General features: G+C 34.8%; 1 protein-coding gene across 2 annotated transcripts; it reads left to right on the top strand.

Moving 5' to 3' along the window:
• The first annotated feature begins 295 nt into the window (after positions 1 to 295).
• On the top strand, positions 296 to 24,773 carry LOC100783798 (ABC transporter G family member 24). 2 transcript variants are annotated; one of them, XM_003518937.5, is made up of 14 exons: positions 306 to 952; positions 2,709 to 2,785; positions 3,054 to 3,326; positions 14,985 to 15,048; positions 15,152 to 15,298; positions 15,569 to 15,603; positions 15,732 to 15,805; positions 16,082 to 17,016; positions 17,670 to 17,966; positions 18,846 to 19,337; positions 19,880 to 20,028; positions 21,593 to 21,882; positions 21,986 to 22,119; positions 24,362 to 24,773. In XM_003518937.5, the coding sequence occupies exons 1-14, from the start codon at positions 735 to 737 to the stop codon at positions 24,516 to 24,518; spliced, it is 3,342 nt and encodes a 1,113-aa protein (XP_003518985.1). In that variant the 5' UTR covers positions 306 to 734; the 3' UTR covers positions 24,519 to 24,773. The 2 variants fall into 2 exon arrangements, with proteins under 2 accessions (XP_006575142.1, XP_003518985.1); XM_006575079.4 differs by lacking the exons at positions 21,986 to 22,119; positions 24,362 to 24,773 and having other exon boundaries at positions 296 to 952; positions 19,880 to 20,024; positions 21,593 to 21,742.
• The last annotated feature ends 2,554 nt before the right edge of the window (positions 24,774 to 27,327 follow it).

Genomic DNA, 27,327 nt, shown 5'->3' with positions numbered 1-27,327 from the left:
CATGTATAGAGAATTACATAATTATTTGAGGAAAAAAGTTATGTGTAGACAATCTACAAAATTTTACTTTAAAATAATTATTTTAAAAGTCAACACACTTACTATCTATAATAAATTGAATATCAATATGAACCTGTATTACTGTGTATAGGAGTTAAAACACATGCTGTTTTACATCTTTTATGTTACTTTTTTTTTTATTCTTATTTCTACTCTATTTTTCTTAAATAAGAAACCCAATAATTTTTTTTATTTTTTTCTTTCTCTCCTGCCAATTTTTACTGTCTCTGTTTCCTTTTTCTCTGCCAAGGACACCCGTAGCTGCAACAGGGGGGACTGGGAGAGGATTAAACAGCAATCCTTGACTATCAAACACCCAAATCGCAATATCCTAAAACCGCTTACAACCAATTCATTCAGCTGGTCGTTGTCAAGACCTTTCCCCACGCAAAAATCCACATCCTAAAAACCAATCGCAACACCAACCACTTTGGTTTTATATTCACAACAACAAACAAAGTAGACATATGTCTTTCCTTCGACCATTTGTTTTTTGTTTTTTGTTTTAATAAAAAAGTCATTGTCTTTCCGCTGGTTTTGCCCCTTCCAAGTGGACGTGGTCCTCTTCTCGTTTTCTCTGACTCCTTCTCTTCTTATTCGCATTCACTCTTTTTTTTTTTTTTTTCAATGTGATTCATTCCTTCACCTCCTATTTTGTGAAGAAAAGAATAAAAATGGTTTCGAAAGATTTGTTGCGGGTGCTTTTATTCTTGCACGTTGTGGCTTCTTCGGTCTTGTTCCGCGGGACGCAGTGCCAGCAAATAAGTGATGATTTTGATAACCCTGTGGTTCTGCCTCGTGTCACCCAGCTCGTTTATGCCCAAATCTCCAACATGACCTCTCTGCTCAATAACGAAATCAAAAGCCACTCCACCTTCTGCGTCAGTGATCCGTGAGTCTACTTCTGTAACACGGCTTTGTCAATACTTAAGTTCTGTTTGAATAAATTTGTGTTGAACACTTACCTGTGGATGGTTTGATTGTGCGATGGAAAGGAAAAGTATTCAGTAAAATTATAATTATTTTTCCTTAAATATGTAATGCATTGATTAATCAAAGATGAAAATGAAAATTTAAGCAAATAAAAAAAAGCAAATATATCTATTTCTTAACTTTTTTCATTGTTAATGAATGAGTTTATACACATAGGAAGGAACATGTCACAAAAATGATTTCCAACATGAAGTTGACTAAGATTTCAGTCAATAAATTTTTATGGGATTAATTTGTGAGACCCCATATTTCGTTTAATTTAAGAGTAAAATATAATTTAATCTTCATCTATTTTTTTATCGTTATAACATTACAATAAACACTTAAAAAATAGAAAAACAAATACAAATTAGAACAAACATAATAATAAACATAACATTGATTAATAAACATAATTTGTCTATTGGTCTAAGATTTCTGTTGCAACACAATTAGGTAATGACAAAATCAAGTTGAGTTTCATTTTTCCTAAGGATTAACTTATTGATTATGTATTTTTGTTGAGTCTCATAGAATAAGGTACTCTTGACATTAAAATTTTTAGAGTAACAAATAAATTATGTTTCTTAATCAATATTATACTTATTATTATTATTATGTATTATGTTTGTTGTTATTTTCTAATTTTTTGAAGTATTTATTTTCATGATTTGTCGTGATTTTGTTTCACCATGTCGCCACCCGAAACACAAGCACCTCAATCAAGGTTCCATCGTGGGCAATTTTGTTTCACTTAGATAGAGAAGGAAAAATGAAATAGGTTATTTTACAAGCTAATGAATAAATTAAAAATCATGTTTATAAAAAAGTCAATATGAATTTATTTTACAAATTAACTCATTTTTTTTCTTTTTTTTTTTGTATTGCTTAACAATAGAACTTCAAGTGAGTTCATTTTATTTGAACACGTGAAACATTGTTTTGATTCCTAAGGTTGGTCACATTGATCTAGAAAGATAAAAAAAATCATGATTTCATATTTTTGGAAGATGAAAATGTCAATGATTTTAGTCTTTTATTTTTTCGACAACTAAATGAATATATGAAAAGGGTTAAATTGATTGACTTTTTTTCGTGTTTCAGTGACTAAAATAAGGGACTAATGTGACCGTGATAGATGCCATATTTTTTGGAACTTACTGTTATTTGGATACTAAAACACAAGTCACTTAAGTCTTGCTTCGTTTTTTTACATAACTTCATTTTTAATATTATTCTTCAAAAGTTTCAAAACTATAACTTTTTTTCTTTACCATTAGAGATTTTTAAGCAGAAAAAATAAGGAATTTCATGATAATTGATGAAGGAGTTCAATGAGATATATTAATGAAGATGCTGCTTCTTTGTTGCTTTTTTATATTTTATTTTGAAATTTTGACTCTTTTCTTGCTGAATTTTTCAAATTTTTGATTACTTATGCTGGGGTCCTTGATTGAGGTTGTGTAATACTTGTTTGACATTTAAAGGTTAATCACGTTGTCTGTTGGTCCTCTGTATTAATGATGAATGGTTTTATAAGTTGTGGCTTCAGATTTAGTTTCAGGTAAATAAAACCTTTTCTTTATGGAGGTAAATAAAACTTAGGAAGTATAACATATGTGATGTATAGAAATAGAAACTGATTTGATTATGAAGTTTGATTTTTCATATTTTAGGGATGCTGATTGGAATAAAGCATTTAATTTTTCTTCTGATTTGGGCTTTGTGTCTTCTTGCATTCTGAAGACTAAAGGTATGAACTCCAACAACTAGAGAAATGATACCATTTATTCATTTCATTTCTTAAAGAAGTGCACAAAAAGAAATGGCACAATTTTTCTCTTTTCTCTTTCATTTTCCTTTATTCTGTTTCCCTGCATCCAGTTAAACATCTTCACTTTGCTTGGTCCTCAAATCTGAATGTGCTCATTTTATTCTTAATTTCTTTTCTTTACCACTGTTTCAATTCTAATACCACTCTTCTTATGCTTTGGAATCTATTGATTCTTATGTAAACACAGGAGATATTACACAACGCTTGTGTACAGCGGCAGAAATAAAGTTTTACTTAAATAGCTTATTGAAGAGGTCTAGTAGTGCCAACTATTTAAAGCCTAACAAGAACTGCAATTTAAACTCATGGGTATCTGGTTGTGAGCCAGGATGGGCCTGTAGTGTTCCCAAGCGCCAGGAAGTTGACCTTCGAAATTCACAGGAGATACCTGCCAGAACTACAGACTGTCAAGCATGTTGTGAGGGGTTCTTCTGTCCTCATGGCATCACATGCATGATACGTAAGTATAACGAGAATCTTCAATAAGCTTTTCTTCATTAATGAACTGTAAATACCTTCTGCATGATTATATACAACTTATTAGCATCTACCTACTTCATAAGAAGTTTATTGTAAATTAGCTTCTTCCTACTTCACAAGAAAGTTTATTGTAAAGGGTATAGGACTACACATGTTAGGCATCCTCTACTAGAGAAAGTATTAACTGGGTAGTAAGAAAGAGATTAAGAGAGAGTGTTTGGATAGAAGAACAGAAGGAATATTCCTCTTGTTTATTGATCTGCAGAATTACAAATGTAAAACAGAGAAGCCCTCTTCTCTCTCCCAAGGACACTTCCTTGTTTAACAAACAAGCTCAATGCTGAATCTAACTACCTTCTCGAGGATCTATTTATCCTCCTTCTAACTAACTTCCCTAACCGAATTAACTGTCTCTAACTGTATTGACCAATCTAACAACATTCTATTAGATCCTTACTGAGTTTTGTTCCTCCTCCTGTACACTAATAAAGGTCTAGGTTCAGTTTGAGACTGACCTTGAACCTCTTTCCTAACCATACCTCCCCCATCAAAAAGAACCTTGTCCTCAAGTTATTCAGGAAATTGTTGCAGAATGTTATCTCTGTTGCTTCTTCTGTTGATTTGTCTTGCCACTGGATCAACAACTACTGTACTTGTTCCCCTTCTTGTTCAATCACTCTAGTCCCCAGCACCTGGTATGGCTGCAGTTTAGTGGAATGCCCTTGCAATTTTGTGGGAAGCTCTGCCTCTACTGAATGTTCTCCTATTGCCAATTTGAGTTGAGACACATAAATACCAGGTGAATTCTGGCCTATGCTGGCAGTTGTAATTGAAAAGCAACTGCTCAACCAGCTTAACCACTTGATAAGGACCATAGTACCTGGTTGCCAACTTAGGATGCAACCTAGTAGGCATTGAAGTTTCTGTATGTGGCCAAATCTTCAGATTTACCCAACCCCCCACCTTTATCTTGGAGGATACCTTATGAGCATTAGCATATTTAGTCATATGGTCTTGAGCCCTCCCCAAATGAAATTTCAGTTGTTTCAAGGCCTCATCCCTCTCCATCAAGTCTTGTGCTACAGCTTCTGCTAGCACTTCTCCTAGAATAAATCTTGCCAAGGAAGGAGGAGCCCTCCCATACACCACTTCAAATGGTGTACACCTTGCTGCTCCTAGATAACTGGTATTATACCAGTATTCTGTCCAAAGTATAAACTCAGCCTAAGTTTTTGGTTGCTCAGAACTAACACATCGGAGATAAGTCTCCAAAGTCCTATTCAACACTTCAGTTTGCCCATCCAATTTAAGATGATAGGCTGTACTCATCCTCAAGATGGTAACGTGTCTCCTAAATAACTCTTGCCAAAAATTACTCACACTCCCGAATGCCCTCCTGACAGAGAGGAATGAAATTCCTGTAGCAACTTTGGAATCCATTCTGAATTAGCTGTCAACACAAGCTTCCCTTTATAATAGAGTCTATCATGCTCCAAAGTGTACTTACCATGAGAGTTAGGATTTTGTAGAAGTTCTTCTTTATTCTTAGATAATGTAGGATCCCTTTGAATTTCCTTGTCAATCTCTGACACCTCCTGTCAATTGGGCTTAGATAACCCTTGCAACTCCTTTTCCTCATCCATCCTTGACAAAGCATTAGCCACCTTATTGGCTGCCGCCATTTTGTACACAATATCAAATTCATACCCCAACAGTTTTGCCAACTAGTTTTGCTGACTTTGGGTAGTAATTCTATGCTCCAACAAATATTTTAAACTCCTCTTATCTGTATAAACCATGAACTTTCTCTGATCTGTATAAACCGTGAACTTTCTTCCTATCAGGTAAAGTCTCCACTGTTGGATGGCTAGAACTAGACCCATCAGCTCCTTCTCATAAACTGATTTTCTCAGAGAAGATTCATACAAAGGCTTGCTTAAAAAAGCTATGGCTTTTTTATTCTAAGACAAAACTGCTCCTATCCCTCTCCTCGAAGCATCACACTCTATTGAAAATGGCTGAGAAAAATCTGGCATTGTGAGTACAGGGGCGGCCTTAGTAATAGCCTGCTGTAATTGTGCAAAAACCTCAGCACTCTCTGGGGACCATTTAAAATTCCCTTTTTTCTACAAATTTGTTAGGGGCCTTGCTATCTTCCCATACCCATTTATAAACCTTCTATACTAACCAGCTAGTCCCAATAAACCTCTCAAAGCCTTTACTGTCTTAGAGATTGGCCATTTCAGAATTGCTTCAACCTTCTTACAGTCCATAGAAACCTCTTTGTATAAAATCATATGACCCAAGTACTCCACTTCTGTTTTCCATAAACTGCACTTTTTAAGATTGACAAAAAGCATCTTTGCTAATATCCCCAATATTGCCCTTAAATGAGTTAAATGATCAGCCCAAGTCTTTCTATACACCTAGATATCATAAAAAAAAACCAATACAAACTTCCTTAGATAAGGCTAAAAGGTAGAATTCATAGCACACTAAAAAGTTGCAGGGGCATTGGTTAATCCAAAAGGCATTACTACAAACTCATAATGCCCTTTGTAAATGTATGAATACAAGTTTTGATGATGTCAAGGTATAATCAAACAAGATTGCTTCAACAAACATTCAAGGTTAAGCATTGCTTCAAGATTAATTCAAGGTCAATCAAACAAGATCAAGAAAAATATAAGGCCTCAAACAATCTCATTGGTTGATCAAGCTTTTGCTTCAAAACACATTGTTTCCAACATCCAAGGCTCTGGTAATCGATTACCAAGCAGTGTAATCGATTACCCGAAGACAATTTTGAAAATCAACTTTTAAAAAGGGTTTTGAATTTGAATTTTGAATCATGTAATCGATTACTAGATGTTTGTGTTGAAAGTTGTATGTTTATATTAAGAATTAATTAGACAACTGGATGTTTATTTTTGGAATTAATTTTCTAGAAGATTGAATAATTACGATCAAGATCAGATTATTTGGATTTGATCTGATTTGATTATTATTTTGGGTCAGAATCAAATCTCTCTGATTTGATCTAATCCCTTTTTATTTACTTTCCTTTTTGTATTTATTATGTAATTGGCAGCCTTGCCTATATATGTAAATCTTTTATTCCTGAATAATATACAAGAATTATTCTTCATCTCCTATTGCTTTTCTCCCCAGCAGTCCCTAAAATCACACGGTATTAGAGCTTCGGCTTTGATCTTGTGGTATCCCGCCATGGAAAAAAACACTACGATTGGAGAAAATTCCTCCACCACTTCTACGAAGTCTAGTGGTAATGAAATTGTATCATCCCCTATCATATCTGATTCTCTGTCCATGGGTACCAATTTACAGCTTGTGATTCAAAAGCTGAATGGTAAAAATTATGTTGAATGGGCTCAATCCGTGAAATTGGCCCTTGATGGCAAGGGAAAGTTGGGCTACCTGATAGGAGACACCTCTCAACCAGGAGTGACCGACCCCTTTCTCCCAAGATGAAAGTAAGAAAATTTACTAATCATCGCATGACTGATCAACTCAATGGACCCTTCCATTGGGAAGCCATATTTATTCCTCCCAACTATGAAAGATGTGTGGGAGGCAGTCCGTGATTGCTATTCTGATCTAGAAAACTCTTCTCAAATTTATGAACTTAAGACTCGGCTGTGGCAGTCCAAACAAGGAGACAAGGATGTCACAACCTTTTACAATCTCAAGGTTACTCTCTGGTAGGAGCTGGACCAGTGCTATGAGGATGATTGGGAAAATCCCAATGATGCAACCAGGTTGAAGAAGAGAGAAGAGAATGATAGAGTTTACATGTTTTTAGTAGGCTTAAATCAAGAACTGGATGAGGTGTGTGGCAAAATTTTGGGCAGAAAACCACTACCGTCAATGCAAGAAGTTGAAAGTTCAGCCCTAGTTGCAAGGGGACACGAACCAGAAGGAGAAAAAAAGAAGCGACCTTGGTGTGATCATTGTAGAAGACCATGACACACTAAGGAAACCTGCTGGAAACTCCATGGAAAACCACCCAACTCAAAAAAGAAACCAACTGGAGAGAGTTGGGCTTTCCAAACCTCAAATGCTGAAAATGTGGAGCAGAAAGGCAACTCCGAGTCATCTCTGTTCACTAAGGAACAACTAGAGTACCTATATAAACTCTTTACCACAAAAATGTCAGTGACTCCATCCTCTTCTTTGGCTCAAAAAGGTATCTCTTTCTTTGCTGCTCTCCTTAGTTCCAAACCTGATTCCAAAGCTCCATGGATCATCGATTCTGGAGCCTCTGACCATATGACAAACTGTTCAAAATTGTTTTTCACATATAGTCCTTGTGCGGGTCACAAAAAGGTCAAAATAGCTGATGGTACCTTTTCTACTATAGCCGATGTTGGTTCTATTCCTATATCTAAAACTTTAACCCTTCACAATGTCCTTCATGTTCCAAATTTATCATGTAATTTGTTGTCTATAAGTAAATTAACACAAGACTTAAATTGTTTGGCTATTTTTTATTCTCTACATGTAAATTTTAGGAGTTGAGTTCGGGGAGGATGATTAGCAACTCTAAAGAGGTTGATGGTCTCTATCTCTTCGAAGATGAGTCTGGTCCTAAGGAGAAACTCCAGAAAAATTGTCTCAATTCAATTCTGATTCATGAAGATGAAGAAATAATGTTATGGCATTATCGGCTAGGTCATCCCAATTTTTTGTATTTGAAGCATTTATTTCCTGACCTCTTTAAAAATAAAAATCCAAATTTGTTTTCTTGTGAAATTTGTCAATTTGCAAAACATCATCGTTCCTCTTATTCCCCTAAGGATTATAAACAATCTAGTCCATTCACCTTAATTCATAGTGACGTTTGAGGACCTTGTCGGGACCCTACACCAAATGGAAAAAGATGGTTTATAACCTTCATAGATGATTATACTCGGATAACATGGGTTCACTTGATGAAAACAAAATCTGAGGTTGAAAGCATATTCAAAACTTTTTTTCAAATGATACAACACAATTTCAAGTGAAAATAAAAGTTTTCCGTAGTGACAACGGAAGGAAATATTTTAACAAACACTTAAGCAAGTTCTTTCTTGAAAATGGCATAATTCATCAAAGCTCTTGTGTTGACACTCCACAACAAAATGGAGAGGCTGAACGGAAAAATAGACACCTTCTTGAAGTAGCTAGGGCATTATTGTTTCAAAATAAGGCACCATAATATCTTTGGGGTGAAGCAATTCTCACTGGAACATATTTGATAAATAGAATGCCTAGCAAAATCTTGAATTTCAGAACTCCATTAGATGTTTTCACAAGTGCTTTTTCAAATAATAGGCTCTCGTGTACTCTACCTCTTAAAATATTTGGGTGCACTGTTTTTGTACATATTCATGAACCAAAACAAGGGAAACCCTAGAGCAAAAAAATGTGTTTTTGTTGGCTATGCTCCCAACCAAAAGGGATACAAATGTTTTGATCCCACTTCCAAGAAAACCTTTGTTACTATGGATGTTACCCTTTTTGAAAAAACTCCTTTTTTTAATGATCGTCTTCAGGGGGGAGACAAGAGGAAGATGTTCAATATTTGCAAACACAAAATTTAGATTTCTCAGAAAGTTTGAATTTTTTGGAAAATTTAGAAGAGGCAGACATTGGAAAAGCAAAAAATTTGGGTGAATCAAACCAGTCAAGTCAAGACTGCCATGAAAATGATATTTCAGAAATTGTATTGTCAAAACCAGAAGTTGAAAATGAGACAATTAGAGTTGGTAACAAAGGTATTCAACCCTTTGACCGTGTTTACTTAAGGAAAAAAAGACCTCAAAGAATAGAACCAAATGATTCTTGAAACTGCCCGTCATCCGAGGATCCATCAGGTAAGAATCCTTCTAGTTTTGTTCAACCCATTCAAAATACTGTGGAATTTGAATCTGTTCTTATTGTTCCTGACCTTGTTGAACCTATTTTTGACAATTTTGACCTTTCTATTGCTGTTAGAAAAGGTGTAAGGTCCTGTACAAAACATCCTATTTCTAATTTTATATCTTATGAAAAATTGTCTCCTACCTTTAGAGCTTTTACTTGTGAACTGACCAAAATAGAAATACCAAGAGATATACAGGAAGCTCTAAGGGTTCCTAAGTGGAAGGAAGCTGTCTTGGAGGAGATGAGAGCTCTAGAAAAAAATTAGACTTGGAAAGTGGTGGACCTACCAAGAGGAAAAACAACCGTGGGATGCAAATGGGTGTTTACTATCAAGTATAACGCATATGGGTCTGTTGAGAGGTACAAGGCTAGGCTAGTTGCCAAAGGCTTCACCCAAACCTATGGTATTGATTACTCAGAAACTTTTGCTCCTGTTGCAAAACTTAACACCATTAGAGTCCTCTTATCATTGGCTGCAAATTTAGATTGGCCATTATAGCAACTTGACATAAAGAATGCCTTTTTAAATGGGGACTTAGAGGAGGAAGTCTACATGGACTCACTTCTTGGTTTTGAATCTCAGTTCAATCAAAAGATTTGCAAGCTTCAAAAGTCTCTCTATGGCTTGAAACAGTCACCTAGAGCATGGTTTGAAAGATTTTCCCAGTTTATTAAGAAGCTAGGATATTCTCAGTGTCAGAGTGATCACACCATGTTTGTGAAACACTTCTGAAGGAAAGATGGCTGTATTAATTGTCTATGTGGATGATATTGTAATTACTGGGGATGATTATAGAGAAATAAATAATTTGAAGGCATCTCTACGGGTGAATTTGAGATTAAAGACCTTGGATCCCTAAAATATTTTTTGGGAATGGAGGTTGCAAGATCAAAAAAGGGGATTGTGGTGTCTCAACAGAAGTATATTTTGGACCTACTCAAAGAAACTGGGATGATGGGTTGTAGGCCAACAAATACTCCAATAGATCCCAACCAGAAACTTCAGAGCGAAGGCAAATGAGACCCTATAGACACAACCCGATATCAGAGATTAGTGGGGAGGTTAATTTATCTATCCTATACCCGTCTAGATGCCTTTGTAGTCAGTTTAGTGAGCCACTTCATGCAATCACCACACGAAGAACATTTAGAGGCTATCCACCGAATTTTAAGGTACCTTAAAAGTACTCCAGGCAGAGGATTGTTTTTCAAAAAAAATGGACAGCAAGCTATTGAAGTATTCATAGATGCAGACTGGGCAGGATCTATTACTGATCAAAAATCAACATTCGGTTACTACACATTTGTTTGGGGAAACTTGGTTACTTGGAGGAGCAAAAAACAAGAGGACGCCAGCCTAATTTGCATGCCTTTTGTTCCTTCTTCACAGCAAGTTGCTGACATTCTTACAAAAGGATTGTTTAGGCCTAACTTTGAGTTTCTTGTAAGCAAGTTGGACATCTATGCACCAACTTGAGGGGGGGGGGGTGTTGACAGCTGTATGTCTATATTAAGAATTAATTAGACAGCTGGATGTTTATTTTTGGAATTAATTTTCTAGAAGATTGAATAATTAGGATCAAGATTAGATTATTCGGATTTGATCTGATTAGATTATTATTTCGGGTCAGAATCAAATCTCTCTGATTTGATCTGATCCCTTTTTATTTACTTTCCTTTCTGCATTTATTATGTAATTGACAGCCTTGCCTATATATGTAAATCTTTTATTCCTAAATAATATACAAGAATTATTTTTCTTCTCCTATTGTTTTTCTCCCCAGCAGTCCCTAAAATCACAGTTTGTAATCAATTACCAGCAATAGCACTTCAGAAAATACTTTGAAAAGTCATGACCCTTCAAAATATAACTGTGTAATCGATTACCAAAAAACTGTAATCGATTACCAGTGAAGAATTTCAGAAAAAGCTTTTTGAAAAGACACATCTCTTCAAACCATTTTGAAAAGGCACGATGGACCTATATATATGTGTGTCTGACTTCAAAAAGTAAGAGAGAGATATTCTAAGAGAACTTAATTGTCAAATGCTCTCTCAACAACTCTTGGGCAAACACTTGCAAATCTATTGAGAATTCATCTAGGAACTTCAAATTATATTATCATATCTAAAAGAGAGAAATTCCTCTAGGATCTTCAATTTGTATCATCCACTCTAAAGGAGAGAAATCCTTCTGTTCATCTCAGAAAGTCAGTTGTAATCGAGAGACGGGTTGTCTCTTGGAGAATCTTGAACGCAAGGGTGAGGGATCCCAAGGAGTGTTCAAAGTCTGTAAAGGATTTATCGAGATAGTGGAAAATCTCAAGTGGGTTGCTTGAGGACTGAACGTAGGCACAGAAAGTGGCCAAAGCAGTACAAATTGAGTTTGCATTTCTCTCCTCCCTTATCTCATTTATGTTATTGCAATCAATTTTATCTTGCATATTTAAAGAACATTATTAAATTGATTGTTGCTTCTTCTTCTGCATTTTGAGCCTCTCATTTAGAAGGGGGTTCAAGGTTTGTTAGTGGGAAATTTTGAAACTTAATTCCCCCCCCCCCCCTCTTAAGTTATTGAGGCCACTTGTGCAACAAGTGGTATCAGAGTAGGATTCTTGTCTAAAGTTTAAAAACTTCAAGAATAAGTATGGCATCATCTAACTTTCCATTTCCTGAGGGAAATTCTATTAATAGGCCTCTTGTTTTCAATGGCGAGGGTTATCACTATTGGAAAACCCAAATACAGATCTTTATAGAAGCCATAAATTTAAATATATGGGAAGCCATTGAAATTGGTCCCTTCATTCCTACAACGGTAGTGGGAAATGCAACTACAGAAAAACCTAGAGAACAATGGGATGAAGATGAAAGAAGAACGATTCAATATAATTTAAAAGCCAAGAATATAATTACTTCTGCATTGGGCATGGATGAGTATTTTAGAGTCTCAAATTGTAAAAATGCAAAAGAAATGTGAGATACATTACAAGTTACACATGAAGGCACAACTGATGTTAAGAGATCTAGAATAAACACTCTCACACATGAATATGAATTGTTTAGAAGGAATCAATATGAGACCATAAAAGATATGCAAAAGAGATTTATACATATAGTTAATCATCTTGCATCATTGGGAAAAATATTTCCTAATGAAGATCTCATTAACAAAGTGTTGAGATGTTTAAGCAGGCAATGACAACCAAAAGTAACAGCAATTGCAGAATCAAAAGATCTCACCAATATGTCTCTTGCCACTCTTTTTGGAAAACTTCAAGAACATGAAATGGAACTTATGAGACTCTATCAACACGAAGAGAATGACAAAAAAGAGGGAAGGAATTGCACTCAAAGCCTCATCTTCTTCTGTTCATGAGGAAAATGACAAAGAAGACTCAAATGAAAAGAACTTAGAAGAAGATGATGATTTCAGTCTCTTTGTGAAGAGATTCAATAAATTTATGAGAAACAAAGGAGATCAAACTTCAATCCAAAGAAGAAAGGAGAAGATTCCTCCTTAGTTCCGAAATGCTATGAATGCGATCAACCCAGACACTTGAGATTTGATTGTCCTGTCTTTATAAGAAGAATGGAAAAATCCGACAAGAAAAATTTCAAAGATAAGAAAGAAAAGAAAACATACATCACTTGGAAAGATAATGACATGGATTCATCAAGTGATTCAAAAAATGAAATCATAAATCTGGGTCTCATGGCCAAAGACTATAAAATCGGAGTAGAGGTAATGTCTTCTAACTATGACTTATCTATTTCTTTTGATGAACTTCAAGATGCATTCAATGACTTGCATAAAGAATCTATCAAACTTGCCAAATTAGTTTCATATTCTAAGAAAACCATTTCAAGTTTAGAAAAGGAAATTTTGAAGTTAAATGTAGTTAGAAAATCTTAAATATGAAGTTGAAACATTAAAATCAGTAGATGAAGACCAATTATCCAAAAAATGATTAGTGCAAGAAAACAATAAAGCATCTCATTCATGTGAATGTTGTGATAAATTCAAAGAAGAAATTGTAGATTTAAAAATTGCTCTTGCCAAATTTACTCTTGATAAAAATAATTTAGATATTATATTAGGCAAACAAAGATGTGTTCTTGATAAGGTTGGATTAGGATATAATCTTGAAAATCAACAAAAGATGTATAAAAATTTCTTTGTCTCCACTCAAAAGACTAGTTCTCCCTTCTTAGCATGCTTTTAATGTGGTAAGAAAGGTCATAGTGCATTAACATGTTATATTAGAAAGAATGGTAGTAGCATTGGAAAAATGGTATGGGTTCCAAAAGGATCTTTAGTCAAAACCAACATTCAAGGACCCAAGAGAATTTGGGTACCAAAATCAAAATATGATTATATGAATGATGGACTCCTTGAAGCAAAGTTGTTATTGCAATCAATTTTGTCTTGCATGTTTAAAGAACATTATTAAATTAATTGTTACTTCTTCTTCTGCATTTTGAGCCTATCATTTAGAAGGGGGTTAAAAGTTTGTTAGTGGGAAATTTTGAAATTTAATTCACTCCTCCCCCCCCCCCCCCCCCCCTCCCCTCTTAAGTTATTGAGGTCACTTGTCCAACACCCTTGATTTGTTCTATAAGCTGTTTTTGGTATGTCATCCTAGAACATCCTAATCTGATGGTACCCAGCTTTTAAATCAATCTTTGAAAAATACTCAACCCGATTCAGTTCATCTAATAGCTCCTCCATTACTGGAATTGGAAATTTGTCCGATATTGTAACTTTATTCAAAGCTCTATAGTCTATAAAAAATCTCCAGCTACTATCTTTTTTACTAGTATCACAAGACTAGAATAGGGACTATTGCTAGGCCTTATAATTCCAACATTCAGTATATCTATTACTTGTTTTTCTATCTCATTTTTTTTGTAAATAGGACTACTCATGTTAGGAATCCTCGGCTAGAGAAAGTATTAACTGGGTAGTAAGAAAGAGATTGAGAGAGAGAGTGTTTGGATAGAAGAGAAGAAGGAATGTTCCTCTTGTTTATTGATCTGCAGAATTACAAAGGTAAAACTGAGAAGCCCTTTTCTCTCTCACAAGGACACTTCCTTGTTTAACAAGCAAGCACAATGCTGAATCTAACTACCTTCTCAAGGATCTATTTATCCTCCTTCTAACTAACTTCCCTAACCGAATTAACTGATCTAACAGCATTCTGTTAGATCCTTACCGAGTTTTGTTCCTCCTCCTATACACTAATAAAGGTCTAGGTTCAGTTTGAGACTGACCTTGATCCTCTTTCCTAACAACACAGCCAGAAAATTTTTTTTTGGCATAATTCAGTGAGAAGTTACCAAGATTCAAGGGTGGTTGTTGGATAAGTCAAAGTGGTGGGAACCAGTTATCTATCCAAATGTTAATTAACAATGCCAATTCGTTCTAGGAAAAAAATTCTGACAAAAAGATACTGGCTTTCTATTCTGTTGTAAAGGTCCAGTGAGGATTTTGATTGCTGGGTAATTCATATGGTTTTGGAACTAAATCTGATGTTATGTTAGTCAATAAACTAAAATAAAATCTAAATCAGCTTCCTTTTCTACGATAATATCTGTAGTAAAATTAAAGCATATTGACATCATATGTAATAACTATATTGATTATCAGTATCCATGCAAATGATGTTTCTAATGCTTTCATGTTTTTGTGGTATTTGAAATATTTTTCTTGAAGCTTGCCCTCTAGGTTCCTATTGCCCTCTTGCTACACTCAATAACGCAACTGGTGTTTGCGAACCGTGAGTTCTAATTCTTGCTATATGGTCTGTTACTCTGTTTATGCGTACAGTTATTACTTGCATTCTTTGTCTAGAAGATTAGTTGACAGATAAATTTCTGCAGATATCTTTATCAACTGCCTCCATTGCAGCCAAATCATACCTGTGGAGGAGCAAATATTTGGGCTGATGTTAGTAGCAGTAGTGAGATGTTTTGTTCAGCAGGATCGTATTGCTCCACAATTACCAAGAGAATTCCTTGCAGTAGTGGGTATTATTTTATTCCAACCATTGGTTACTCCAAATAGACTGCGATAAGTTGGACCCTGGATGAAGTAATCCAAAGTATTTAAGATATTGGATGACATGACCTTTCATAGTTGCACTTGAACACATCATACTTTAAAGTAGTCAGTAAAAAATGAGCGCTTTAGTTTATTTATAAGTATACTATTATGTTCTTTTGATGGTAATAAAAACAATTATGCTCCCTTTGTGTTCATTATCCTGATACTTCGAAACTTCTCCCTTGTTATTTCAGGCATTACTGCAGGATGGGTTCTACATCTGAGCAAAGTAAGATCCCGTGGATTGTGTTGTGAATTATGGCAATTAGACATCTGTGTTTCAGTCTTAGATTCTCTCATAAGCTTCTGACCAAATGTTTCCGGAGTACATATGACCATTTACTGATTGTCTTGTAGGATGCTTCAGGTTGAGTTCATGTGATTCAAACACTGTGACCCAAAATATGCATGCATACGGAATTATGCTCATTGTAAGTTGTTACCTCTTAATTTGATGGATTATGGAATTGGCATATTAGTTTATATATGTGCATTTATTAGTGGAATTTGGACTTAGGTCCTCATTCAATCCTACAAAATCGGCTTGTAAGGTGAGAATTGTCCAAGTTTTATAAGCTCTATTTAAGCCATATCTCTAATTGATGTGGAACTAAACCATCATCCTTGAGGATGCAATTAAGGCAGCTCCCAAAGAGGCTACACAGGCCATGTTGGTAGATGTTAACAGTCTTTAACTGCTTATGCAGGCTGCTTTGAGTACTTTGCTACTCATTATCTACAGCTGTTCTGACCAAGTTCTCACTACTAGAGAAAGGAGAATGGCCAAGTCCAGAGAAGCAGCAGCCAGAAGTGTAAGGAAGACTGCAAATGCACGCCAAAGATGGAAAGATGCAAAAGATGCTACTAAGAAGGGTGCAAGTGGACTGCAAGCTCAACTATCGCAAACATTTTCTCGAAAAAAGGACTTCGTAGACCCTGAAGAAATTAAAATTTTGAATCAACCAACTACTGAAACAGATATTGAATTGTTTTCACATTCACATCCTATTACCTCAAATATGGTTGGTAGTTCATCAGCTTGGCCAAAGGAAAAGGGAAAAGAACCCAATGATCTGATGCAGATGATACATGAAACAAAAAATGATCCAAATATTAGGAACAACATTCGTGTAGAAATAGAAACTAGAGATAAAAATGTTACAGCAAGAGTGCCTAAAGAAAAGCAACTGCATACACATAGCCAAATTTTTAAGTATGCATATGCTCAACTTGAGAAAGAGAAGGCTCAGCAACAAGAAAACAAGAACCTTACCTTCTCAGGAGTAATTAGTATGGCTACCAGAAGTGAACAAAGGAAAAGGCCTTTAATTGAAATATCTTTCAAAGATCTAACTCTCACTTTGAAAGCATACAATAAACATATATTGAGATCTGTTACTGGGAAAATTAAACCTGGCCGCATCACTGCTGTCATGGGTCCATCAGGTGCGGGCAAGACAACTTTTCTTTCAGCAATAGCTGGGAAGGCATTTGGATGCAAGGTGACTGGTTCCATTTTTATAAATGGAAAGAATGAATCAATCCACTCCTATAAGAAAATTATTGGCTTTGTGCCACAAGATGATATAGTTCATGGAAACCTGACGGTGGAAGAAAATTTCCGGTTCAGTGCACTGTGCAGGTAAATCACATGGTTTGAAATTCCAGATGCTGTATATTCTCTTTTTTTTTTTCAAGTTTATGCATTTAACATTGGCGTCCTAGATTTATACTTAATAGATTCTCCTTCTTTTCTACTTATTCCTGGATCAAGTTATACTCTTTCACTTACATTTTTTGTGATCACGTCAATATAAAAGGAGTAGCTGGTTTAAACATAAGAGACTAGACAGTTTACGTGAAACTTTATTATCAATTATATCTTAAATTCTTAATGATTCGTATTAGGTGGGAAAATGAAGAAATTGAAGTGTATTATTGACTAGAGGAAAATCATGGGGTTTCTTGGTCACCATTTGCCAACATGCTTTAAGTATTGGTGGCACTATGATTATAATTTAATTTGAGCCTATGTTGTGGAAATGGAATATTTAAGTTGTCATTAAATAGCCTTTTAAGTTTCTATTCGTATTTATTTTTAGATAGTCTAGCAAGAAGCAGCATTTTGAAACTTATTGTCATCATCTTAGATGCTTGCCTACTATATCAATTTTCTTTTGTCTAGATTAATTTCATGCCCTTATTTGCTAATACTTGGGTACATATTATTGTTTGTGCTAGCTTTTGTAGGTCTCAATATTTTGGTACTAAAATGAATTTTTTTTACTGTGAAAGGCTATCTGCTGACTTGCCAAAACCAGACAAAGTTCTGATTGTTGAAAGAGTTATTGAATTCTTAGGGCTTCAATCTGTACGGAATCATTTGGTTGGAACTGTAGAAAAGCGAGGGATATCTGGAGGCCAAAGGAAGCGTGTAAATGTTGGATTGGAAATGGTCATGGAACCTTCACTCATGATCTTGGATGAACCCACGTCTGGGTTGGACAGTGCATCATCTCAACTCCTTCTTAGAGCACTAAGACGTGAAGCTCTTGAAGGAGTGAACATTTGCATGGTGGTTCACCAACCCAGGTGACTCTCAATTCCATGTCTTCTACATCATGGAGATATGGCTAGCCTCATTTATGATTATATTATTTTTCAGTTGATTTTATATATTTTTTTAATATAAAAGTAGGGAACAGTTGTTCAGCAGATAGTTGCTGCTAATATTTAGAATCCTAGATTTTTATATTCTTAACATGTTTCCTGAGGAAATAAATTTCATTCAACTGATCTAATGATCATGTTGGTTCAGAAAGTTTAGAGCCAGGGTAGCCCAGAAAATCAAAGCAATATTTCAAGGCTGTATAATTCAGGTTTTGGGGTAAGATATGGCCAATAAAGTGGGTAAATTCAGGACTTATTACCAGAATATTGGGGATGATGGTGGAAGACCAACTTGGCTTCTGGAGGGATTTTGGATAATATGAGAGCTTAGGCTAGATCTGAACAATATTTATAAAGATTTTCTAGGAAAGAAAATCAGGAAAATTGGGAAGTGTAGAGAGGGAATTTTGGGGGATTCATAGAGAATATAAATGGAATAAGGAAGGAAGAGGGAGTATAAGAACTAACAAACACTATGGGAATTGATTGGGAGGAACTAGTACCATGAGTGCTTGGTTTATCTTCGTGTTTTCTTTTCAGTTTGAGTGTTCTATACGTCTATACACTTACTAGATCCCACTGATATGAAATCATCTTGATATTGGGCCAGAAGAAGAGATACACACTTATTTCTGAGCTTTGTGTGATTCTTATCCAGTTTCCATTACACACCTCTCTCTGCATGGGCATTATGAATGAGAAACCTGAAGATTGATCTCGTATTCCATGCATTAATTTGGAATTGTGAACAGTATGATTTGTTTCAATTTGATTTATTAAGGATTTAACCTTTTCCTGTAGCTATGCTTTGGTTCAGATGTTTGATGACTTGATACTCCTGGCAAAAGGTGGTCTTACTGTATATCATGGATCAGTCAAGAAAGTCGAAAAATACTTTGCAGACCTTGGGATAAATATTCCAAAGCGCATTAATCCTCCAGATTACTTCATTGACATTTTGGAGGGCATAGAAGTACCTAGTGGAAGTTCAGGAGTCAGTTATAAAGAGCTGCCAGTTAGATGGATGCTTCATAATGGATACCCTGTGCCTCTTGATATGCAGCAGAATGCAGCACAATTTGATATGTATGCAACTGTAAACCCAGCTAAAGAAACAGATCCCGATAGCTCTGGCCATGAAGAAAGAAGCTTTGTTGGAGAATTATGGGATGATGTGAGAAATGGTATGGAACTAAAGAGGGAGAAAATAAGACTCAACTTTTTAAAATCAAAGGATTTCTCTGACCGCAAAACTCCTGGTATATTCAAGCAATACAAATACTTCCTTATACGGTAAGCCATCGAATGACTTCAATTATTTGTTAACTTGAACATTTTTCAGATTTCAGACTGCTCATTAAGATCTTCCTTAATATGGGCTATTTTTTTCCCAGGAGCATTAGAATTATCTTGCAGAAAATAGTTCTTCTTTTAAAAAATGTAGCATGGATAGTGTCAGTAGATTTTGTTAATGTTGCAGATTGAAAAATTTTATTTGAGTTTTCACGATCTAAATTTCTGTGTGGTTTAAGGGAGGCCTGAAGAAATGGAAGGAAAAGTACAAGTAAAACCTTTTCTTCTGAGAAAATATATGATTGTCATCGCCTTGCCCCACTCCTTTATTGTATTTTGGGAACTAAAATTGATTTTTTTTTTTATGAAACTAAATTGGAATTTAAATGTCACCATGTCTTTTCTCAATTAAGTACCATTTCCTATTGATGAGAGAGAGAGAGTAGCAACTAACCTTTTAATAATGAACTGGCCTTCTCAATTTGGTTTCTTCACTTTCTTGTTAGTTGGTGGAACCCTAATTCATGCCAATGTTGTTTCAGGGTTGGTAAACAGCGATTACGAGAGGCTAAGATCCAAGCTATAGATTATTTAATATTATTACTTGCTGGAGCCTGCTTAGGAGCACTTACTAAAGCAAGTGATCAGACCTTTGGTGCAGCTGGATACACCTATACGGTGATTGCTGTATGTAAGATAATTGACTTCTAATACATAGTCGTAAAACATTATATCATTTTTCTAAAGCATTACAAGTTAATTGACTTATAAAGCAAGCTACAGAATACTCTTCATGTTATATCAGTTTTCTTTGCTATTGTATGTTTTGAATTATGTTGGAAACTAGTCTGTGATGATAATGCACAGGTTTTTTTTTTTTTTTTTCCTGTAATAATATCGCAATAATTTTAAGGACGAGCCTTGCATGATAGTAAAGTTGTTACCTTGTTGCCTAGTGGGGTTTAAGGCTGAGTACATCTATCCTTCTCATACCCCACCAACTGGTAACTGGTAGCCTCATGCACTGGTGCCCAGTATCTCTATTTTCAAAAACAAATATATACTAACAATTTTTTGGCTGCAGAGTAAGATTATTCATGTGTCTACTAAAATTGTATTATTGTGTTAGTTTAAAATTACATGGTTGGCCCTGAAATAAAATTAAAATATTACTATTTAATACCTCTATTAAAACATTATGTTGTCTCTGGAAAATTGTTTTTGAAAATCACAGCACAAAACATTTGTCCTAAATGAAGAATAAAATCTGAACATACAAATACTTGATAGAACAAAGACTTGCATAAGAATGACTTGGAGTATGCTTGTTTATTAGAAGATAACTTCATTTGCTGATGATCCCCAAATTTCAATGAAGTAATTGTTTAATCCAAATATGCTTACAACTAGCTGTAATGATCTATTTAACTAGGGCCGCTTTTGGGGAACATCTTAGTTCCTCATCAGGTGCCTCTTCCTAAGAGAGAAATCTGATCATATTGCCATAACAATAAGCGTAGACCGTAGTTGATAATCTAGTTTCTCCAACTGGCTTCTTCATTTGTTGGCATGACGGGATGGGTATTCAATTCAAGATGATCATATATACCTTGACTGAAGAACCTGAGCTCCATAGAAGCTTACCAAGCTAAGTAGTTCAAAATTTCTCATTAGAGTTGTAGGAATCCATTTCTCATCAGGTGCAGAAGCTTTTTAACAGAACTGCAACACCTTGAGCAAAAGCAAAGCAAGACTGATTTTGAAAAGCATTTAGGGTGAACTTAAGAGAAATTAGAAACAAGTTCTGTGAATTGCTTAAGTAGCAATCAGCAGTTAACTTTCTTGATAACTGATATTTATACATACAAAAGAATCAATACTTTTTACATTTGCATGATTAATAATAAAGGCATAAAGATTGGCATGACTATACATTTTTCAATAATACTTAACTCTCACAATTCCGAATGACATATTAATCGATAATGTCACTGTTTCCGTCACAAATAATTAATAAATTTTCTCTTCAAACTACAGAAATTTCAAACTGCTCATGATAACACAATTCATATTTGCATTTGTTCTGACAAACATATTCTCATCAAATCACTTTCTGTTTGAACCTTGGGGTAAGTAATGGAAGATTTTCAATATGATTTTCATGGAGTTAGTATAGATTTAACGTTATTGAAAATAGACTTTCAGATTCTTGTGTACAATGCTTTATTCTAATTTATTATTATTGTTAATTTCAGCTCTTCTATGCAAAATAGCTGCCTTGAGATCTTTTTCTCTGGATAAATTACACTACTGGAGGGAGAGTGATTCTGGCATGAGCAGCTTGGCATACTTTCTCTCTAAAGACACAATTGATCATTTCAATACAGTGATCAAACCTGTTGTTTACCTCTCAATGTTCTATTTCTTTACCTATCCAAGATCGACTTTTGCAGATAATTACATTGTGCTGCTTTGTCTTGTATATTGTGTGACCGGCGTAGCATATGCATTCGCAATACTCTTTGAACCTGGCGCAGCCCAGCTGGTGAGCATTAGAAGCAAATAATAAAACTCTTACAACAGCCAATTAAAATTTTACTCATCATTATGTTTTTGCTTCCCCTCTAACATGTTACTGTTTCTTGCAGTGGTCAGTACTTCTTCCAGTTGTTTTCACACTCATTGCAACACAAACAAAAGATAGTAAATTTTTGAAGGATATAGCTTATTTGTGCTACTCTAGGTGGGCTTTAGAAGCGTTCATAATTGCAAATGCTGAAAGGTAGCTTACTGTTAAGTATGATTGTTGATTGAACTCCAGTAGTGCTTGCTTTATGTTCCCTTAGCAATTTCCTAATTTGTCTGCATGTGTAGAGAAGTAAGCAAGGTTGCTACATCTCCTTGGGTGAGAGTATACTCTGCAAAATAAACTAGGGTTACTTTGTTAGACATCCCCAGTAACAGATAAGCTGCTTGGCCCAAATCAGTGAAAAACCTATGAGAACTAGGAGATTGAGGTGGGGAACTTGGACCATTTGAGACATTAATGGGAATGGCTATGAAGATGGAGGATACAATGATTAGAAGAATGATAAATACATTATGTCAGCAAACAACATAACGGGTTGGAAGGAAATGCACTACTGTCTTTTCTCAGTTTATAAGTTGTGGTTCCCACAAAGAGATAGGACAAGGAATGGAATGGGTATCATTATGTGACTCTCTTAAGGAGGAAAGAGTACAGTTGAAAAGGAAACATGATCTGATCATTGTCATAAAGCTTTTCATGGAAGGAAATGGAAATACTTTAAGTATGCTTGTTAAGTTGGACAAGACGCTTAGTGTTAGATTTCATCTTAAAACAAATTGGCATTAAGTAAAGTTTCCCTGAAAACTAAGGCAAACAATGTGGGACTTCCTAACACCTCCCTCCACAGATATCTTCAAGAAGATGCAATTTACCAAGATGGACTATAGGTTCGGATATCATGTTAGATTTAATCTTAAAATCAATTAGCATTAAGTGAAGTTGTCTAACAGATATATAAGTTATATCCCAAAAACTGAGACAAGCTATGTGGGACTTTCTAATGCTTAGAAAATCTGTTTTGGGGTGGATTTGGAGGGGATGATCCTAACCATTTCACTTGAAGAATAAAGGATCTAACCAAACATGTTGGAAATGAAAATTGTTGGAGGGCCCATGGTGGATGTCAGTTTTTGAACAAAATAATGAGGGAAAGACTACTTTGAAAATGACATATTAGCCTAAGATTTGATTATATCTAATTCCTTGAACAAAGAAGAGTTAGAAATATGTTGTTGGTTTTAGAAATGGAAGCTTGAAACATAGTTTGATTACACCAACAAGTCTTTACCCATTAGGGAGGGAGAAACACAAATTGATTATTGCTTGAAATAATGAAGGATAACAAAATATGATGTAATGATTGTAAAGTGATGCCTTAGGAGTGTTTAATCAACCAAAATAGGATAAATGATTCTAGATGTACATGTGATGGATTATGCCTCTGAAAGATGAAGTTGAAAATGCGTTTAGAGGTTAAGAAGCTTAATGCTGGCATTTCAAAAGTGTCAAGGACCAGCTCTAGAGAAATCTAAAGTTGTTGTTAGGTGAAAAGGCTCAGGGTTGTGAATGGTTTTGACATTTAACAAGCTCCCTCATGTAAGGCAGTATGAGCTGGAGATGTGGACAATGCACACAAGCTCACCTATCTTGCATTTGAAATTCAAACTTCTCTTTAGAAGATTGGGGTAACTAACTCTTGACCATTTGGTTGTAAAAGTTTTGATACCATATCAGGGAATACTTATTCCGATCCAAAAGCTTTTAGTTGTTAAGTGAAGATTCCTGACTAGTTTTGTTATGTAACAAAAAGGAAACTAAATAACCTCATTCGAGAAAGATTCTAGAAAAGTTACTTGGGGAATGTGGAAGGGTACAATTTCGTAAGAAATGGGATGGTTGCTTGGATACATGACATAGCTTATAGCTATGAAGGAGTTAAGGGAATATAAGGGCTATTAAGCCTTGTACATAAAGAAGCATGATCTGGTGGGTGATAGAAATAAATATCTTTTACCAGTTTCTAGTGCTAATTTCTCAAATATTTTAATCATCAAATCTTAAATGGCTGAAATTCAATTTATTGTTGGATGAAGTTTTCTACTTGAAACACAATACACAATTTCTACTCACTACTTTTAGTACCTGTCTCTAGTAAATGAGTAATAGGCAGGAGTACTTTAGCACAATCTAAGGTGAATCATAAACTATGACTAAATTGTAGTTTCATTTGCATCAAGTGAATGTAAAGAAAATGAGAAGCTCCCCGATAAATAGGCTTATGATATATTCTTCAGTTTTTTTTCAATGTGCTTAATATCAGCATTTTATACTATGAATATAAATATAAGAAAAATATTAAAGTACTTGATGTACATATTAATTGTTCTTAATTTGAATCTAGATACTGTTTGTGCTAATTACTTCTATACTGTAGGTATCATGGGGTGTGGCTCTTAACTCGTTGTGGTTCACTACTGAAAAGTGGCTATAATCTTAATGATTGGGGTTTGTGTATATCTATCCTTATTCTCATGGGTGTAATTGCTCGGGCAGTAGCATTTATCTCTATGCTCACATTTCTAAAGAAGTAAGTCCAATCTGGTAGCTGCCACATTCACAATCTTGAAATTTGGGGTGTACAAATTTGAAGGAAAACATATGTTCAGTTCAGGATCGATTACATCAGGATTCTCATTATTCGAGAATGTTGGATTAATGTGTTGGGGCTGATATTGATTATTGACACGATATTATGCAAATTCCTATTGATAGGATCACGTTATGTAGATACGGCAACATTTATGTTCATAATCTGCTGATTTTTTTATATTATAGCCTTGTCCATTTATGGCTAGTGTTTATTCTTGCAATCCATCGGTATTTTAGGCCTTTGTTGAGGCCTTCGGTAGGATTGTTTACGTCTTTAGTTCTAACATTCACTACATTCCTTAACATCATTAATCATCTTCCTTCATTTCAAAATTTGAAATTCACACAAGTTAGGTAGGAATTATGTACACAGTTAAGAGGGATTTTCTTTGTATACTCAACATTTTAAGTGAAGTAACGAAAATGTCTTTCACATAAAATTTTAAAAAATTGTTACTACTAAGAAAAATACCTTCTATGTCAGTTAAAAATGCTCTTCTATGTCGGTTATGAACCATCTTTGTAGAGCATGTCGTAGAATATGAAGCATCTACGATGACAGTTCTAGCAATCATCTTAGAATATAAAAAATTTTAAAATAGTTTTGACACTAAAACCGTCTTAGAATGTAACTTATTTTATGATGATTTTTATGTCAAAATCATCTTAGAATGTGCCACATTAGTCGGTTTTAACTTCAAAACTGTCTTAAAATGGGTTACATTTAAGACGATTTTTACAAAACAACCATCATAGAATGATTTTTTTTCTTCTTTCTTTGACACATTAATATTATATTACATCATCCAAAACAATTGAATCATGAAAATTGAAATACAATATACACAAACTCTTTTACAAATAATTTTTCCATGAAATCTCGTAAATTAATTTACATATAACCCAAAACATTAATTATTTGGAATACATAGTTCACAATTTGTTTGAAGATGAGTTTATGGCTATAGCCACATGTTCCACTCCATCAGTACCCATCAATGACCAGCCATCATCAACAAACCCATTCACATCATCATTAACGCCCCCAAGGAATACAATTTCAATAAAAACTTAATAATTCCGACATAAGTGATAATGGACAACCTTGAATTTTAGCAAGAATGATTAATGAACAAACTGCTAGTTAATCACATCAACAATAAATGTGCCAAGTCAATAACCTAAATGCACAATGCATTGGTTAGAACTACCAAGGACATTAAAGCTTGCCTTACCTGCAAAATCTTTTGGTAAATGTTCTTAAAATAGTAGGCTGGCGTCCACCACCATACTCATTTTCTCCACTTGATTCTTGTGTTATCTATCTTATATGTTGCAAGGCATGCATAGTCAATTTCACAATTCTCACTCACTAATTTTTGAAAAAGTTAAACATAACTAATTCATTTAACAAGCAACTAATTAATCGTACAACAATTGTCAATTTTTGAGGCAAGAACTTTCATGATTCAATTCATACAATGGCCTGAGTACTTCAGGTACACTCTAGAGTTGCATTCAATAAATTAAACAACTGAAGATTATAGGTTCTACAATATTTAAATTCTAAAAGTGACTTGGATATATATATATTACTTACATCTAAATCAATATGATCAACAATATGAATAATGGATCCACCACCCTCACAGTCTAATTAGAAAACCACTGCGAAGCATTTCAGATCTTACAAAAGTAGTAGAAGGAGGCCCTGTTGGGCCACTAGTTGAGGATGTCAATGATCTCTCACATATCTGCCAACATCATAATTTCAATTAGCCAAATTTGTTTTAAAATCACAAATCATTCAATATTTTGCAATATGTTGACATAAAACACACCAAAATGTACAATCACATTCGTAAGCCACACCCTGTAAGCAAAAGGTTCAAATTTTTCATAACAATTCCAACATCAAACAGACCAAAAATCGCAATGGAAGCAAAGTAAAGAGGGCAAACTTAAACCGAAAGAAACCAAGTGTTGTCAAATGGTTGGTTGCTTGTGTTAATGAACTAAAATATTTGAAAAATATTGTCTCCTTTTCTAATCAAAAGACAGGGAGAATAATACTGGGACTAGTTCAAGAAATGATCATTTTCAGCATATGAGAAATGAACAATCATTTAGCCAGGGCAATTGTTTGCTATGAAAAATATAATACGATTAAATTCTTCTCAGTACCTCAAGACTTCCATCTTCCAAACTTGTAGTGTATCTCAGTGTCCAAATGTCCCGTGTTGCTGCCAGGTTGTGGGCGCATATGTCCTATTAAGAATTTCATTATTCCATTTCAAAGATAAAGAAGTAGAAGTAATGCAATTCATGATCGGATTAATGGTTGAGGATGGGAAACCAAATTCAGTAAGAGTGAGTCTCATAAAAAACCAATCAACCCTATCATAAGCCTTTTCAAAATCAATTTTGCACATAATTATACCATATTTCCCTTTCTTATTGTGCATGTTGTGAATAACCTCTTGAGCTATTAAGGCATTATCACAAGTACCTCTGCCAGGAATAAAACTACTTTGACAAGGACCAATCAAGTCATTCAAATAAGGTCTGATGCGAAGAACAAAGACTTCAGAGATGGTTTCGAGTAGAACATTGCAAAGACTTATAGGCCTAAAATCTTTTAAGAATAAACATTGTCTCCTTTAGGAATAGGGATAATGAAAGTTTCTACTAAGGCAAGATCAATGTTACTTGAGGAGAAGGAGTGAGCTACCATTTCCCAAACATCATTGC

This window comes from Glycine max, chromosome 2 (genome assembly GCF_000004515.6).
Source record: "Glycine max cultivar Williams 82 chromosome 2, Glycine_max_v4.0, whole genome shotgun sequence".
NCBI lineage: Eukaryota > Viridiplantae > Streptophyta > Magnoliopsida > Fabales > Fabaceae > Glycine > Glycine max.
The sequence above is the reverse complement of the archived record's forward strand: the minus strand, read 5'-3'. Positions and strand labels throughout refer to the sequence as shown.

Coding starts and splice junctions, on each gene's coding strand:
- LOC100783798 (XM_003518937.5), top strand. CDS start 735: ATGGTTTCGAAAGATTTGTTGCGGGTGCTTTTATTCTTGCACGTTGTG. Junction 3,327..14,984: donor TGGCATCACATGCATGATAC/GTAAGTATAACG, acceptor TTTTTCTTGAAG/CTTGCCCTCTAGGTTCCTAT. Junction 15,806..16,081: donor CATACGGAATTATGCTCATT/GTAAGTTGTTAC, acceptor CTGCTTATGCAG/GCTGCTTTGAGTACTTTGCT.